A 12,288-nucleotide genomic window follows, 5' to 3' on the forward strand; every position below is an offset into this window, starting at 1 on the left:
TCCATTTAGAGCCTCCCAGTGCCCTGTTCCCTCACAGTCTCCCCCAGTGCAGCCCGGCAGCAGCGCCACAGCCCCACGGGAGCTCCAGAGGAGCAGGATCAAGAGGCACGTGGGAGCCCTCAGCAACCCAGCCAGCACCACACGGGCACGAGGACACAGATGGCGGCGCTTCCTGGCTGAGACAGGGTTTGTGCCTTCAGCAGAACCACCAAAGGCCAAGGGTTTCTGGCCATTTTCCCTGCACCACTGCATGCCTGGGCAGCTTGCTGAGCTGTGATTCCCCAAGTGGAATCACATTTTCCCTGCTTCCTCTATGCCCTGTACACCATGGGCAGCAAGATAAAGGTCTTGGGAAGTGACTGCCTATTATAATATATACTATATTTATATCCTAAAAGAAAATGAAAAGAAGAAAAGAACAATATTTAAGAAACAAAAAAAAATCTCTGCTGGTTCAGGTGGCCCCAGCAGACAGAGCCTGCCGGGTCAGTTGCCAGCAGAGCTCCAGCAGCGCAGCCAGCTGAGGCCCAACAGACGAGGCCGTGTCCTCCATGCCCTGCGCAGCTCAACTTGCAGGTTCTCCAAGATGGAATATCGAGCCGTCTCTACTGCCTGGGTGATGTAAAATGTTTGAATTGCCAGGTTTCCGATGGCAGGGCTGGTGTCACAAACCACGTTCTTAAGGGCTGGAAGAGAGATGAACAGAGCCACCGTCAGATTCCCAGACCTGCGGAGGCCCACGGAGAGCCCCCGGCCAGGGCCATCCCAGCCGGCTCTTGCCATGGCCAGCAGGGAGCAGGGACCAAGGGGATCAGCCCGAAGCTGCTGGCCACGAATGCCCCACGTGAAACCTCGGAGTGATCCACCCACGCCGCCCCTCATCCGCACATTGAGCAGAGACCTTCGCAGACAGTCCAGGACTTGCAGCTCCACCCAGCAGCCCCGCTGACAGCCCGCTGCCCTCACTCACATTTGTAAATTAGCTGCAGGTCTTCTTTCTGCCGCCTCAGGAGCCGCCCGGCCATCCCTGGGAACACAGAGCCTGTCAGGGCCCCAGCGGCACAGCTCCCTGCCAGCGGCGCTGCCAGCCCTGTGGCCACACGCCCTCCCGCCCCGGCAGGGCTCAGCCCGGGCCCGTGCCGCATCCTGACTCAGCCCAAGGGCACGGCTGCCAGAGGCCGGCAGCAGCAGCCCCGAGGGCAGGCGGGGCTCCAGGGCACCGGGCCCGGGTGCCGCTGCCGGGGCAGCAGTCGGGGCCGGGGCCGAGCTGTGGCGGGGCGGGGAGGGAGCCCGGGCTCGTGGCTCACCGATGAACCTGATGGCCGCCGCTCGCAGGGGCTCCTGTGGGCTCTGCAGGTACGGCAGGGCCCGACGCAGGTCCTCCGCCGCTCGGTTCCTGTCCTGTGCCAGCTGGAGAGAGCGGCAGGAGGGAGGGGTTGGCGCGGGCTCTGCCCCTCGGCCAGGCGCTGCCTGCCCGGCCAACCCTGAGGCCCGGCCAGCAGCCGCTGGCGCCGAGCTCTGCAAGGGGCAGAGGGCCGGCTGCTGCCCAGGGAGCCGCGGTGCCGCCCTGCCCTGCAGCCCCAGTGGATCGGGGCTCCATCGGAACCAGGCTCGGGACCACAGGAGCCTGAAGAAGAAGCCGTGCGGCCCCCGGGTGCAGCACTGGGCAGGGGCGCAGCTGCCAGCCCCACACACCGAGCGCTGGGGACAGGGGGCTTCTCCAGGCTGAGGCTGGGCCTTCCAAGCCGTCCTTACCAGGCACTCGGTGATCATCCACAGCTTCTTCTTTTTCACAGGTCTTTCAAGATCTCTCCTCTTCAGGAACTCGGCCGCACAAAGCAGCGTTGCCCAAGAAGCCTGGAGAGCAGCAGAGACCCGCAGATGGCCCCACAAGTCAGGACACAGGACCCGCCCGCATTCGTGTGCCAAGGCCAGGAGGAAGCTGCAGCCGGCAAGGTGCCAGGGCAGGAGGCGGCCGAGCCCCCTCCCCGGGTGACAGCAGCAGCCCAGGAATCCTCACCTCTGCCACCTGCTGGTTCTCGTCATGGCAGTGGAAGAAGAGAGGCAGCAGGCTGTGGTGCACGTGTGACTTCAGGGCCTTTTTTTCCTTTTCTGTTAGAAGAGTCATCAATGATCGGAAGAATAATATGGACACCAGCTGCACCTGGCTATTATTCTATATGAAAGGAAGGAAGGAAAAAAGACCTCAGCCCTGACTGCATGGGGCTCAGCAGGGCGCAGGCCTGAGAATCCCCAGGGCACCAAGTGTCTGGGCAGCAGCCAGTGGCCTCGGCTGGGAGCACAGAGCCTTACGTGGTCAAAGAGTGGCAGGAGCGCCTCAGCCAGCTGCAGGGCAATGGGGCTGGGTATCAGCATGTCCTTGTCCAAGACGATAAAGCTGAGCACCATGACTGTCATCCTGACTATCTCTCCATCTGCATCCCACAGGAAATCTACAAGACTTTCAGTCAGGCTCCGCATTTTTTCAGCCTGTGTGAAAGACAAGTCTGTGAAACGCCACCCTGCTGCCACAGGGCCAAGAGGCCAAAGGCCTGTCCCAAAGCACTCAGGAAGAAGCAGGAGGCAGGAGAGCTGGCAGCAGCTGCCTCGGGGCCCGAAGCCCAGCCGAGCCCAAGGGACTGCGTTTCCCGGCGCAGCTTCAGCCACTGCCCACTTCTCACCATCGAGGGATCGTCAATCAACTTGAAAAGGGCCCTGAGCGCCAGGTGACGCTTGTCCCTGCTCTCACTCCGCAGGTGCCTTGAGAAGATTTCCAGGACTCTGTTAGCGCTGCGTTCGCTCAAGTCCAGGTAGTCCAGGATCTGAAAGGCACAGGGCAGTGACAGGGGAGGCAGCCGGCAGGAGCCCAGAAACAAGACAGGAAACAGGGCCCGGGCAGCAGCACAAGGCATGGGCACCGTCCCAGGCAGCTGCAGCTATGAGAGGGCAGAGAGGTGGCAGGCAGCTCTGCAGGGAGGCACTTTTGGCCATCAGGCTCACCTCCACAAGGAATGCCAGGGCAGGCAGATCCCAGCGTGCCTCCTGTGTGCTGAGCAGCTGGAGCAGGTAGGGAACGATGCGGGAACACAAGGGGATAGAGGCAGACGACATCTCCCTGCCAGGGTGAAAAAGTAGCCCAGACTGTGAGCTGGGAGGACAAACATCTCCCAGGACTGACTGACAGAGTTCACATCTTTGAGCACCATCCTGCAAGGATAGGGAACCTGGGCCCTTGGGGAGGTGACTCCTTGTGGGCACCCTCCTTTCCCAGCCTTTTCCAGTCTCCTTAGCCGTCCCTCGGTGACGAGGCCCTCTGGCCCACGACAGTGGGGACTGTGTTGGGCAACCTCAGCACGGGGCACAAATGCCAGAGGCAGTGGGGAGAAGGGGGTCTCACCTGGCCAGCAGACCCACGGCATAGTGGTGGGTGTCAGCAGAGAGCAGCTTGTCCCAGCCACGCTTGTGTTCCATTTCCACCACCACTTCCTCACGATGCATTTGGCACAGCAGGGACTTCAGGGCCTGCACTGCAAAGCTGTGTGCACAGCAAAGCCCAGGTCACGCTGGGAGCACTGGCTCGTGCCGTGGAGACATGGCAGGGACAGGAGGAGTGGGATAGAGCACCTGTTGGGGCTGATGGCAAGGCTGTGTTGCTCCTGGCATCCCTTCCAGAAGGCATTGAGATCCTCTGGCATCTCCAAAGTGCTGAAGAACACTTGGAAGAGCAGATGCACAAAGAGGCGGGGGAAATGCACCGTCACTACATGTGGGACGCAGGGCATCTGAAGGATCTTCCACATCAGCACAGTTGCCTGCAGAGGACAGAGAACCCTGAGACAGCGCTCAGTGCCGAGGTGTGCGGGTGGCAGGGCCTGAGTGTGGCAGGGAGCGGTCAGGGGAAACCCCTGGGGAGCTCCACGCCTGGTGCCCCTGAAGCTGCCCCTAGGCCAGGTTTCAGCCCAGTGCCTGAGGCAGGGAGATGCAGTTGGGGAAGGAGGAAACAGAGCTGCTGAAGAGGTGGCTTGCCATGGGCTGAGCAAAGGCCAGTTGCAGAAACTCACAGCCAGGGCAAAGACACCCGTGTTGTCTCCATCAGAGGTGCGCGTGCTGTGCTCTGGCCAGTTCCCCAGCACATCGAGGACTATCCGGTATGCCCGCTCCGCTGTCCTGGGCGAGCACAAGATGGTCTTCCACATGGTCATAGCAGCTCTGCGGGGCGACAGCTCTGTCTCACGGGGGTCTCAGACACATCCCCGTGGCCTGGGCAGCAGTGGGGGGGAGCTGAGCTTGCTGCCAGCTCTGCCTCTGCCTGCTGCCCCTCGCCAGCAGCAGCAGCCAGGCAGCCCAGCCCTGTGGGGACAGGGCCCTGAGGGCCATGGCATGGCAGCAGGCTCGGGGACCGATGTAGCAGGGCTGGGAAAGGTCCCAGGTAGACAGGACCCTGGAAGTCTCTGTTGGTCAGACACCTGGGCCAGGCTGTGCAGGCTGATGGGCTGAGGAGCCCTGAGCCCTCTGGGCACGTGGGCCCCGTACCTGTCACACGTTGGGGCCACACGCAGGAGAGCAATGACCACGTCAGCGGGCTGTGCCTCGCTCAGATCCAGCAGGGTCCTGTTCAGCCTGTGCTCAGAGAACTGATTGGCCATGAGCCACTGGTGGATGTACCTCACCATGGCAGGCACCTGGAGAAAGCACAAGGGGAGACTTGGAAAGCTGCCACAGGGAGTCAGGAATGTCCCCAGCTTCCCCAGAGAAGTGCTTCACTTCTCAGCACGCTGCAATGGCCTCAAAGGCTTTGAGTGATCAGCAAGCGTGGCTTGGGAGGCCAAGCGATCCCTGGAGGATCAAACCCTGGCCACAGGCTGCTTACTTGCTTTTGACTGTAAAAACCCTCCTCTACAAGCATATCCAGCAGGGCAGCAGTGGCCTTGGTGTTGAAGATGTATGAATAAGGTCTGAGCCCAGTGGCCATGGCGCTGGTCCCTTCTTCCCGAATTCTCTTGATGAAGCTGCAAACCAGCTGTAGGAGAAGGGCAGGAGACAGAAACATCGGGGATGTTCCATGGAGTGCTCCAGGCGTGCTGCTGGGCTGAGCAGTGCCAGCAGGCCCAGCCCAGTTGGGGATGGCTGCAGGTACCTGCGCTGTTCTGCGGAAGAGGCCACCGCCAAGGTCCTGCTCTTGTGTCTGGGCCATGGCTGCATCTGGCAAAGAGCAGCCAGAGCTGAGGGGCTGCGGGAGAGGCCGGAGAACGCAGCCCAGCCCTGCGATCCCCAGGCAGGGACAGCCCCGCGGATGCCCCAGGGGATGGAGCACGGCCACTGCTGGGGGGGCAGCCCCAGCCCCTCTTTTATGCTGTCCATGGGTGTGTCTCCACAGGACAGGGTGGGATGGGATGAGATGGGATGCAATGGGATGGGATGGGGCCAAGATGGCCGCAGGCACCAGCCCTGTGGCCCAGCTCTGCCACTCACCCTCCTCCAGCGGCCGGAACTGCTGCACCTCTTCGGTCTCTGGTGCTGGGGCAGCTCCAGGGCCTTCTTCCTCTTCCTCCTCCTCCTCCTGCACCCAGGCCAGCTTGGGCACTCTTGGGGGTTGCTGCTCCATATCATCTTCAACACTCTCCCATCCTTTCCATAGGAACAGCACCAGGGGATGGCATGGCATGCAATGGGATGGGGCCAAGCTGGCAACAGGCGCTAGCCCTAAGGCCGAGCTCTGCAACTCACCCTCCTGTGGTGCCTGGAACTCCTGCACCTCTTCAGTCTCCTGTGCCAGGACAGCTCCAGGGCCTTCTCCTTCCTCCTCCTCAACCCAGGCCAACTTGGGCACTCTTGGGGGTCGCTGCTCCATGGCAGGGACTGGATTTATAGCTACTTGCAGGAGAGATGGCTCGGAAAAGCTCTGAGTCAGCAAGTCCTGCAGTCGTGCCTGGAAGGCACCTGCAAGACTCAAGTCCGGGCAAGACGGCAGGACAGCGAGTCCTGCACTTGTGTCTTGAGGGCTCCTGCCACAAGGACAGGAGGCTCCTCGTCAAGGTTTGAGGTCTGGTCTCAAGGGCAGTGACTGCAGGGATGGGCGACACCTCGGAAAAGCTCCGGGTCACCAAATCCCACGGTCTGCCTTGAGAGAACCTTGAGAAGCCTCGGCAAGGCCACAGGTCAGCAAGTGCTGCAGTCGTGCCTGGAAGGCACCTGCAAGACTCAAGTCCTGGCAAGACGGCAGGACAGCAAGTCGTGCACTTGTGTCTTGAGGGCTCCTGCCACAAGGACAGGAGGCTCCTCGTCAAGATTTGAGGTCTGGTCTCAAGGGCAGTGACTGCAGGGATGGGCGACACCTCGGAAAAGCCCCGGGTCACCAAGTCCCACGGTCTGCCCTTGACAGAACCTTAAGAAAGAAGCCTCGGCAAGGCCACAGGTCAGCAAGCCCTGTGGTCTGGCCTCGAGGTCACCTGTTGGAATAACGCTTCGGAAAAGCTCCGGGTCCGACACAAACGAGTGTGCTGTGCGGGGGCTCCTCACAGCACCGCTCTGACGCGTCCTGTCCCGTCGCGTGCACCGAGCACTGTGGCGTGGTCCTGTCACCGCCAGCTCCTATGCCACCACATGTCACAAAGGGCCCTCTGACACCCTGTCCCTTTCCATCCCATGGTGACCATATGTCACAAAGGGCCCTCACGCACCCTGCCAGCTGCCCTGGTTCCCCCTGCCCCCATCCCCCCAAAAATGGCCCAGGTTGGGAGGAATCTCTTGCCCAAAGGGTCTAAGACAGCCCAACAGGATCTTTAGGAATGCCTCAAACCATCAGCCAACCCTGCCCTGCTCTGCAGGCTCAGGGCAGCAGAAGGAGCCCCCAGGGCTGCTGACGCAGCCGCAGCAGGAAGGGCACAGGGCCTTGCACAGAAGCTGGCACGGCCTCCTTGGGACACGTCCCAGCTGGTGGCCATTCTAAACCTGCAGGTGTGACACAGACAAGGAACGAGTGGGCCAGGGCACGAATGCTGCTCTGAGCCCTGGGGCCCCGGCCAGCACTGAAATCAGCAGGTGTGGCAGAGTCCCCGCCAAGGCAGACCTGCCACCCCACCCGAGCCCTGGCAGTGCTGGCACTCGTCTCCTGCCCCAGAGACCTGTACCCCTGGGGGGCTTCTGTGCCAGAGGGCAGCCAAAGCCCACATCTTTTTAGAATTTTTCCAAAGCCTGCCGACTGTTTTCAAGGTTTTCTTCCTATTTTCTCCCTAGTGCACAATCTCCAGAAATTGTGCTTTTCCATCCTTTTGCATTTATTAAATTGACCTGCAATGACCAATCAATCAAAATCCTGGGAAAACTTGAACTTCAGGTTGAACCCGGGCAAAATATTTATCTCCCACACTTGAAGCCATGAATTGCCAAGTACTGTCCCCGCTGTCACACCCTGTCCCCTGTAGGTATGCTGATGCCATTTCAAAGGGGTTGCCAATGAAAACCAGTTTGAAGATTTTTGTAGTTTCCACATTGGCATTCAAATCCTTGACTAGAAAAATCACATGTCAAAATTTCTAGGATTCTTCCATACCAAAGCTGTCATCTTCACCCTGGATTTTAGAGTGTCTGAACAGTCACACAAGGTTTTAGTTTTAGACACTACAGAAGAAGTCTTTGCTGTTGGGCTATACCATGACATCAGCATATAGTCCTGATGATTCCTTTAGGCAGGAGCAGCAAACACAAGAATGAGCCAAACAAGCTATTCCTGTGTTCTCATGTCCTGCACAGCAGTAACTTGGAATTCAAGAATGGATTCAGGAAGCAATGGGTGCACAGGGAGCCACAAAGACTTTGGGATGCTGAAATGGACCAGCCTGGTGCCTGTGCCTGGGCTGCACCGGGCTGAGCTCCAACTGGACGATCTAACAATGGCTGAATGGACACACCGTGGGCCACAGGAGACTCCTGCTCCCAGTTCTGTGAGCTACAATATTCATTTGTGATTCACCAGATGATTTTTTCATCTTTGCTTGAAATCCAGGAGAGGAAAAGGTCAACATGGAGAAGTGTTCTTCCAATTCTAGTGACAGTTGTGTCTGCACACCACCTGTGCCCATGGCAGGGTGGTTGGAAGTGGATGATGTTTATGATACTTTGCAACACAAAATGTTCTGAGATTCTGTGATTCTCCAAGTGGAGTGGAAAACTAAGCCATGTAAGTCCCTGCTTTTTTTCAGTGCATGCTGTTTACTCCTTTGTTCCAAGCAAGTCCAGGATTTTGTTTCATGTGTCTTTAAGGTGCCTGGACAGAAGAGAGGGAGGGCAGCTGCAGCACAGGGCTCATGTCCCATCAGAGTCTCTTACTCTCTCTCTCACGATGGCGCTGATGCCGCTGCCTTGGGACACCTGAGTGTGGAAGGCGAGCCCGCCCTCAAGCACGGCCATCCAAGTCAGTCAGGGGCACAGGCTGCAGCTGAAGCTGTCAAGCGTTGCTGTGAGGCTGGCAAGTGAAGAGAAAGCCATTGTGGCCAATTCTGCTGAAGCCTTCTGCCAAACCAAAGGCAACTGTGCCCACAGCCTCCCCCGGTTTGGCACCCGGCTGCTGCGGACGCCTCACTGTGCAGGTGCCGACATTGGGGCTGCTGTTGTTCCTGTGCACACTCTGCTGCTGTTCCTGTGCACACTCTGCTGCTGTTCCTGTGCACACTCTGCTGCTGTTTCTGTGGGCTCCTGAGTCGCTTCAGCAGCAGCGACTGGGCAGCCCTGCTGGAGGAGACATCACCACCCTCCCCTTGGTGGCAGCAGCTCTGCGGACCCCGAGCTCTGTGTCAGGGGAGCCTCAGTCACAGCACCGTGTCCTGGGCAGCCGCGAGGGCCCGGGCTGGCGGCCAGCCCTGCCTCTGCCCACTGCCCCTTATCGCAGGCACCCAGTGGCCATGGGCCGGCAGCACCCCCCTGCCCTGCATGTCCCCAGCCAGCCCAGCCTGGGCACACCTTGGGCTGTCCGCACCCTCCTGGAGGGGTGTTGTCCCAGCCTCGAGGGCTTCTGCTGCAGGCCTGGGAGACATTCTGGGGAAGTGCCAGGTCGGCCGGCTGTCAGGAAAAAGGTGGCTGCCCGGGGGCTGCTTATGCCCTCTGACACCCAATTCCTCAGGTCTTCCCACCGGTCCGGCCTTTCAGGGGCCTCCTGTCCCCTTTGGAGCCTCCAGCCTCCACACATGCCCCTCACGCCTTCCCACGCTTTTGTCCCGCCTGGGCCTCCACAGACCCTCATCCATTTAGAGCCTCCCAGTGCCCTGTTCCCTCACAGTCTCCCCCAGTGCAGCCCGGCAGCAGCGCCACAGCCCCACAGGAGCTCCAGAGGAGCAGGATCAAGAGGCACGTGGGAGCCCTCAGCAACCCAGCCAGCACCACACGGGCACGAGGACACAGATGGCGGCGCTTCCTGGCTGAGACAGGGTTTGTGCCTTCAGCAGAACCACCAAAGGCCAAGGGTTTCTGGCCATTTTCCCTGCACCATTGCATGCCTGGGCAGCTTGCTGAGCTGTGATTCCCCAAGTGGAATCACATTTTCCCTGCTTCCTCTATGCCCTGTACACCATGGGCAGCAAGATAAAGGTCTTGGGAAGTGACTGCCTATTATAATATATACTATATTTATATCCTAAAAGAAAATGAAAAGAAGAAAAGAACAATATTTAAGAAACAAAAAAAAATCTCTGCTGGTTCAGGTGGCCCCAGCAGACAGAGCCTGCCGGGTCAGTTGCCAGCAGAGCTCCAGCAGCGCAGCCAGCTGAGGCCCAACAGACGAGGCCGTGTCCTCCATGCCCTGCGCAGCTCAACTTGCAGGTTCTCCAAGATGGAATATCGAGCCGTCTCTACTGCCTGGGTGATGTAAAATGTTTGAATTGCCAGGTTTCCGATGGCAGGGCTGGTGTCACAAACCACGTTCTTAAGGGCTGGAAGAGAGATGAACAGAGCCACGGTCAGATTCCCAGACCTGCGGAGGCCCACGGAGAGCCCCCGGCCAGGGCCATCCCAGCCGGCTCTTGCCATGGCCAGCAGAGAGCAGGGACCAAGGGGATCAGCCCGAAGCTGCTGGCCACGAATGCCCCACGTGAAACCTCGGAGTGATCCACCCACGCCGCCCCTCATCCGCACATTGAGCAGAGACCTTCGCAGACAGTCCAGGACTTGCAGCTCCACCCAGCAGCCCCGCTGACAGCCCGCTGCCCTCACTCACATTTGTAAATTAGCTGCAGGTCTTCTTTCTGCCGCCTCAGGAGCCGCCCGGCCATCCCTGGGAACACAGAGCCTGTCAGGGCCCCAGCGGCACAGCTCCCTGCCAGCGGCGCTGCCAGCCCTGTGCTCATACGCCCTCCCGCCCCGGCAGGGCTCAGCCCGGGCCCGTGCCGCATCCTGACTCAGCCCAAGGGCACGGCTGCCAGAGGCCGGCAGCAGCAGCCCCGAGGGGAGGCAGGGCTCCAGGGCGTGGGGCCCGGGTGCCGCTGCCGGGGCAGCAGCCGGGGCCGGGGCCGAGCTGTGGCGGGGCGGGGAGGGAGCCCGGGCTCGTGGCTCACCGATGAACCTGATGGCCGCCGCTCGCAGGGGCTCCTGTGGGCTCTGCAGGTACGGCAGGGCCCGGCGCAGGTCCTCCGCCGCTCGGTTCCTGTCCTGTGCCAGCTGGAGAGAGCGGCAGGAGGGAGGGGTTGGCGCGGGCTCTGCCCCTCGGCCAGGCGCTACCTGCAGCCAGCCCCAGCCTCCCATGCCCGGCCAGCCCTGAGGCCCGGCCAGCAGCCGCTGGTGCCGAGCTCTGGAAGGGGCAGAGGGTTGGCTGCTGTCCAGGGAGCCGCGGAGCCATCTCGCCCCACAGCCCCGCTGGGCCGGGGCTCCATCGGCTAGTTCTGCTAGTATAAAAGTCTTGGAGCTAACCCTTAGCAATCCATAAGTGACCTAAAATTCTATTGAGAATGACCAGATACAACAAGTAACAAATGGAAAGCCCCTGACATAATATATTGGATTTGTGAGCCAAGAGTGTATAGGGAATTACCTCAGAAGTGGAAAAGATCCCGTACCTTAGGAGTTATACAACCCTCCTTCTTCGTTATACTGAGGTCCAGGAGGAATATGTTATCTTTTGAATCACTTCATAAGGCTCCAAGCAGTAGTTAAAGTCATTTTAAACCATACCTCTACTGCCCTAAAGTTGCTGGCCAAGCAACATTCACAAATGCGAGCATGAGTAGATCAAAACAGAATGGGCCTGGACTATCTGTTAACTGAAGTAGGGGGAGTTTGTAGAAAGTTTAATGAATCTGAATGTTGTGTGGAAATAAATGATCATGGAGAAGCCATCACGAAAATTGCTGAAGAAATTAAAAGAGTAACACATGTACCCGTTCAAAAATGGAATTCTCTTCTGAAGACTGATTGGTGAGATAACCTTTATAAAGTACATAATGGAAAAAGTTAAAATTTTTGATATTGTGTTTTACCTTAAGATTATTGTTTCTACCTTGTATGATTCCATAATCCATTCAGTAATTCAAGGAATACTGAACAGAAAGTAACTATAATAGCTCAAAAAAATGTTAACCAAATTTGAGAGAGAGTGGAAAAAACTTGATGCAGCACAAGAAATGTTAAAGAAATTAGAAATGGAAATAAAGTGAATGCAAAAAATGAGATTATTGAGAATATAGAAAAAATACTAAGATTCAAGTTGGTTTTTTTTAAAAGCATGAATCAATGTGGTCAAAAAGAGAAATGCGGGATTGCAGTAAATGGAATTGATTTGTCCTAACTAAATAGTAACTGTTATTGAAGTTATTATTCGAAGCAATCAAAAGAATCAGTGTTACAAGGCAGATGCAGCGCTTTACAGATGTTACATGTTAAAATTGAGGTACAGGATGTAGTCTGGAAGATAAGTGATGTCCCAAGATGAAAATGGCCTTGAGATAGACTGTCACCCTGAAAACTCATCTTCTGAGCTTGCTGACATAGTTTTCTAAGGACTTTCCCAGGAGAGTAACTGTAAGCGTAGATATGTGTACATTCTTTCTGTTACACATCTTGTGATGGGCATCTCTCATGGCCAGTGCAGTGAGAAAGTGTTATCCTGACCATCCAATCCCTGGCCTTGGTCAGAAGCCTATAAATCCTGGGAGGAAAAATAAATTCTGCTCTTTCTTTCACCACACCTCAACCTGTGTCCATGTGATCTATTCATCTTCAACCGTAACATCTGGGGAACCCCGACGTGTCTTGCACGTGTGTTACAGGGTACTGTCTAGCCTGTGGCTATGGATGGTTTTGGGC

General features: G+C 57.7%; 1 protein-coding gene across 2 annotated transcripts; it reads right to left on the bottom strand.

Moving 5' to 3' along the window:
• Positions 1 to 360: 360 nt before the first annotated feature.
• On the bottom strand, positions 361 to 10,779 carry LOC147646754 (maestro heat-like repeat-containing protein family member 7). Of its 2 annotated transcripts, XM_086872978.1 has the most exons (18): positions 10,545 to 10,779; positions 10,208 to 10,264; positions 5,728 to 9,923; positions 5,473 to 5,628; positions 5,138 to 5,202; positions 4,871 to 5,020; positions 4,534 to 4,682; positions 4,062 to 4,209; positions 3,625 to 3,812; positions 3,398 to 3,535; positions 3,001 to 3,115; positions 2,682 to 2,822; positions 2,314 to 2,490; positions 2,021 to 2,176; positions 1,756 to 1,857; positions 1,308 to 1,410; positions 971 to 1,027; positions 361 to 686 (listed from the first exon to the last, which is right to left on the bottom strand). In XM_086872978.1, the coding sequence occupies exons 3-18, from the start codon at positions 5,849 to 5,851 to the stop codon at positions 487 to 489; spliced, it is 2,169 nt and encodes a 722-aa protein (XP_086729104.1). In that variant the 5' UTR covers positions 5,852 to 9,923; positions 10,208 to 10,264; positions 10,545 to 10,779; the 3' UTR covers positions 361 to 486. The 2 variants fall into 2 exon arrangements, with proteins under 2 accessions (XP_086729104.1, XP_086729103.1); XM_086872977.1 differs by lacking the exons at positions 10,208 to 10,264; positions 10,545 to 10,779 and having other exon boundaries at positions 3,625 to 4,209; positions 5,728 to 6,598.
• Between the last annotated feature and the right edge of the window lie 1,509 nt (positions 10,780 to 12,288).

Source organism: Cyanistes caeruleus, unplaced genomic scaffold (genome assembly GCF_971803275.1).
Source record: "Cyanistes caeruleus unplaced genomic scaffold, bCyaCae1.hap1.1 HAP1_SCAFFOLD_80, whole genome shotgun sequence".
Lineage (NCBI taxonomy): Eukaryota > Metazoa > Chordata > Aves > Passeriformes > Paridae > Cyanistes > Cyanistes caeruleus.

Coding starts and splice junctions, on each gene's coding strand:
- LOC147646754 (XM_086872977.1), bottom strand. CDS start 5,851: ATGGAGCAGCGACCCCCAAGAGTGCCCAAGTTGGCCTGGGTTGAGGAG. Junction 5,021..5,137: donor TCTTCCGCAGAACAGCGCAG/GTACCTGCAGCC, acceptor CTTCTCCTACAG/CTGGTTTGCAGCTTCATCAA. Junction 1,028..1,307: donor GGCGGCCATCAGGTTCATCG/GTGAGCCACGAG, acceptor CTGTGTTCCCAG/GGATGGCCGGGCGGCTCCTG.